Below are 3,252 nucleotides of genomic sequence, written 5' to 3'. Positions count from 1 at the left end.
AATTTTGATAATTTTTACATTTTCCAATAAAATATTTTACTGTCATTTATTATAAGGTGGACGATCACCTGAAGTTCTTCAAGAAGCTTACATTCCCATCGTATCAAACATCGATTGTAATGCCGCCTATCGGAATTTTAATGCAAAAGCCTTACCGCATGGGATTACTGAACAATTTATATGTGCTGGTTACGAGAAAGGAGGAGTAGATGCATGCCAGGTTTGGTTTATCTTTCAGTTCTTCTTGATACGAATTAGGAAGGCAAAAATTATTTTAAGTTTAGAGAATAATTAATATCATTCTGATTGTTTATTTTCATGCCTACAAAGTTTATATTTTATCAAATACATCACGCCGAGTTCAGACAATATTTTCATCGTAAACATCATAATAGAAATATAGATGTTTTAAAAACCAATCAAAATCATTCTGTAGAAGATAAATTATAGCATTTATGTTTTTACTTAGGGTTTCAATACTATTAAAAACACACACGCATCTTTTATGGAAAATGGTTGGGTGTGGGCTACAGGATAGGGGACCGGACATATCAAATTCACCAATATTAAATTTACTTTACTATCGATAGTTTTGAAGAAATCAGACATAAGCAACTTTTGTTGGAAAGCATTTTTACTGAATTTTACCAAAAATATTTAAAACCCTTTTGTTTCTATTTAATTTTGACTAAAATCCTTGAACGAATAAAACTTATATAATTATATTTAAAATTCAAAACACCCTTTACAAAGGACGGCAATACAATGAAGTGGTATTACAAATCATTAACCTTGTTACTTGCTAACAACAAATAAATATTTTAAGCTAATTATTTTTAAAATTCATACACTGTATATGATAACAGATGAATGTCTCACGACAACATAGTTTTCTTAAAGGTTTGATAATTGATATTTTCATTTTATGAATTATTGAGGCTACTACTCTTGTTTTGGTTTTTTCTTTCAGCGAGATTCTGGAGGCCCTCTGGTGGTAGTAACACAGTGGAGATATGCTGTTGTAGGCATAGTTTCGTTCGGTTATATGTGCGGCGAACCAGGTTTTCCAGGTGTGTACACACGAGTGTCTCATTTTTTGCCGTGGATAGCAGAAAATTTGAACATCACTTCAGCGTAGTTGTGTGAGGCTCTAGCGGGGTATTTTGTCATTTTATTGATCCTATGAGTATCATACAATTTGTAGAACCAATTCCCATTAAAATAAAGTTTAATTGATTTATATTTAGTGTATCGATCATTGTAAACACACATAACCTTCAACATTATTCAATGAAAAACTTATTAATATAGAACTTAAGAGGGAATACTCAATAGCCGTATCACTTGAAATTCCTTTAGACAAGATTAGAGTAACTTAATCTATAAAAACTTTTTTCCTTTTTATTGCCCTTTTTTTGGGGGGGCGCCAGCAATATTAGGCGTGGGGCCGATTTTATTTTATTACTCATCAGGATCTTTACCAGCGTACCCTCAAATTTAAATTATTTTAGAGAGCATTAGAGTAAGTTAATCTATGACACATTGTGCGTGGTCAAATACACCAATCGAAAGGATTTGAACTACTGAATTCAAAACTGTAATTATATCTCAAATAGGACAATACATGACGGAACTATGAGCTAAAAGTTTGTACTTGATAAAGAAAAACCTCTTACCCTTTCTATGAGCCGCTATGCCTCGCTAAAAATGAACAAAGGTTATTATGTCTACTTTCAACCACCACCTCCCCACCTTATTTCTTTCCAGCCCATAGGGTTGACTGTTAAGCCTATTATAAGCCTATCTTCGTCCATGAGGGAAAGCTTCAAAGTGTAGTTGTGATGGATGTACGGACTATCTAAAGAACTGAGCACTGGCAAAACAAGAACACTAAGAAACACTCGTTTGATGTGTTAAAATTGTTTGAAAATAAACCGAGAGATGGCGGAAGAGAAAGAAACTTGTTCGAGAATAACCTAGGAGAGTCGTTGTTCAAGTTTTGTTGAGACCGGCGTAACTTATACAATAATAAACGTACATCTTAATTTTAAAAGTATAAATATTGTTAAGCCTCTGTTCGTTTGTTAATTTCCCATAAAAATTCTTTCCGAAGAACTTCAGCATACAAGTCCTTCCTTAAATAAAAATAGTTTATTCTTTCTCAATACAACTTTTCAATACACTTAATTTCCACAGTCACGTTAACTTCAACACACGCTATAATTCACAACGATTCACGCATTTTACTTACGGTCGCTACCGCTCGCTTTACTCCGTTATATGTCTCTATATCTCTATCTGCAATCTTATCTCCACTTTATTTGCCGGGCTTATATACAAAAATAGAGGGCGTCTGGCAAACACAGAGTTGCCAGGAACAGTCATGATCCTTCTAGAAACTCATGACGTGTTACTAGCGTCACGTGACTTCCGATGTCGTAACAATATACATTTAGAGATGTTGAACAAATCATATTTCTGATTCAGTAGGTTTCATCAATATTTTCTGTTTCTTTATTTGAAACAAGAATTTTGTTTTAAATCATCATTTTTATGCTGTATAGTGACTAAGATATTTCTATTCGGTATGTACATTATCGAATATTTGTTTGTTTGTAGTTAAGTTCAAACTACACAATTAGTTGGCTCGGCATGGCCAGGTGGTTAGGGCACTCGACAATATGAGGGTCGCGGGTTCGAATCCCAGTCCCACCAAACATGCTCGCCCTTTCAGCCGTGAGGGCGTTATAATGTGACGGTCAATCCCACTATTCGTTGGTAAAAGAGTAGCCCAAGAGTTGGCGGTGGGTGGTGATGACTAGCTGCCTTCCCTCTAGTCTTACACTGCTAAATTAGGGACGGCTAGCACAGATAGCCCTCGTGTAGCTTTGCGCGAAATTCAAAACAAACAAACATCACTTTATTTTTTTTTATTTATTTTATTTATATCCATTTGACTTCGCTTGTTTAATGTATTTTTCTCTTGGAAATTATTTCAGTGTTTGTATAAAATCTTTTTCTTTAAGTTAATTTCTTCTTCAGTAATTCTCCCCAGTGGCACAGCGGTATGTCTGCGGACTTACAACGCTAGAAACCGGGTTTCGATACCCGTGGTGGGCAGAGCACAGATAGCCCTTGTGTAGCTTTGTGCGTAATTAAAAACAAACAATTTTCAGTAATATTTTGATATTTAAATAAACTTAGCATTTATTTGTAAAAATTATAGGCCATTTTATATTCTTCCTTTCTAGC

General features: G+C 34.4%; 1 protein-coding gene across 1 annotated transcript in view; it reads left to right on the top strand.

Moving 5' to 3' along the window:
• LOC106461489 (clotting factor B-like) overlaps positions 1–1,242 on the top strand; it is a 58,991-nt gene extending 57,749 nt beyond the window's left edge. The window contains exons 7-8 of the mRNA XM_022388460.1: positions 57–220; positions 971–1,242. Of these exons, the coding sequence (XP_022244168.1) occupies positions 57–220; positions 971–1,138 (332 nt within the window). The 3' untranslated portion in view covers positions 1,139–1,242. The remainder of the gene's footprint in view (positions 1–56; positions 221–970) is intronic.
• Positions 1,243–3,252: the final 2,010 nt, after the last annotated feature.

This window comes from Limulus polyphemus, unplaced genomic scaffold (genome assembly GCF_000517525.1).
Source record: "Limulus polyphemus unplaced genomic scaffold, Limulus_polyphemus-2.1.2 Scaffold970, whole genome shotgun sequence".
Classification (NCBI taxonomy): Eukaryota; Metazoa; Arthropoda; class Merostomata; order Xiphosura; family Limulidae; genus Limulus; species Limulus polyphemus.
Note: the sequence above shows the minus strand (reverse complement) of the source record. Positions and strands in the feature narration are given on the sequence as shown.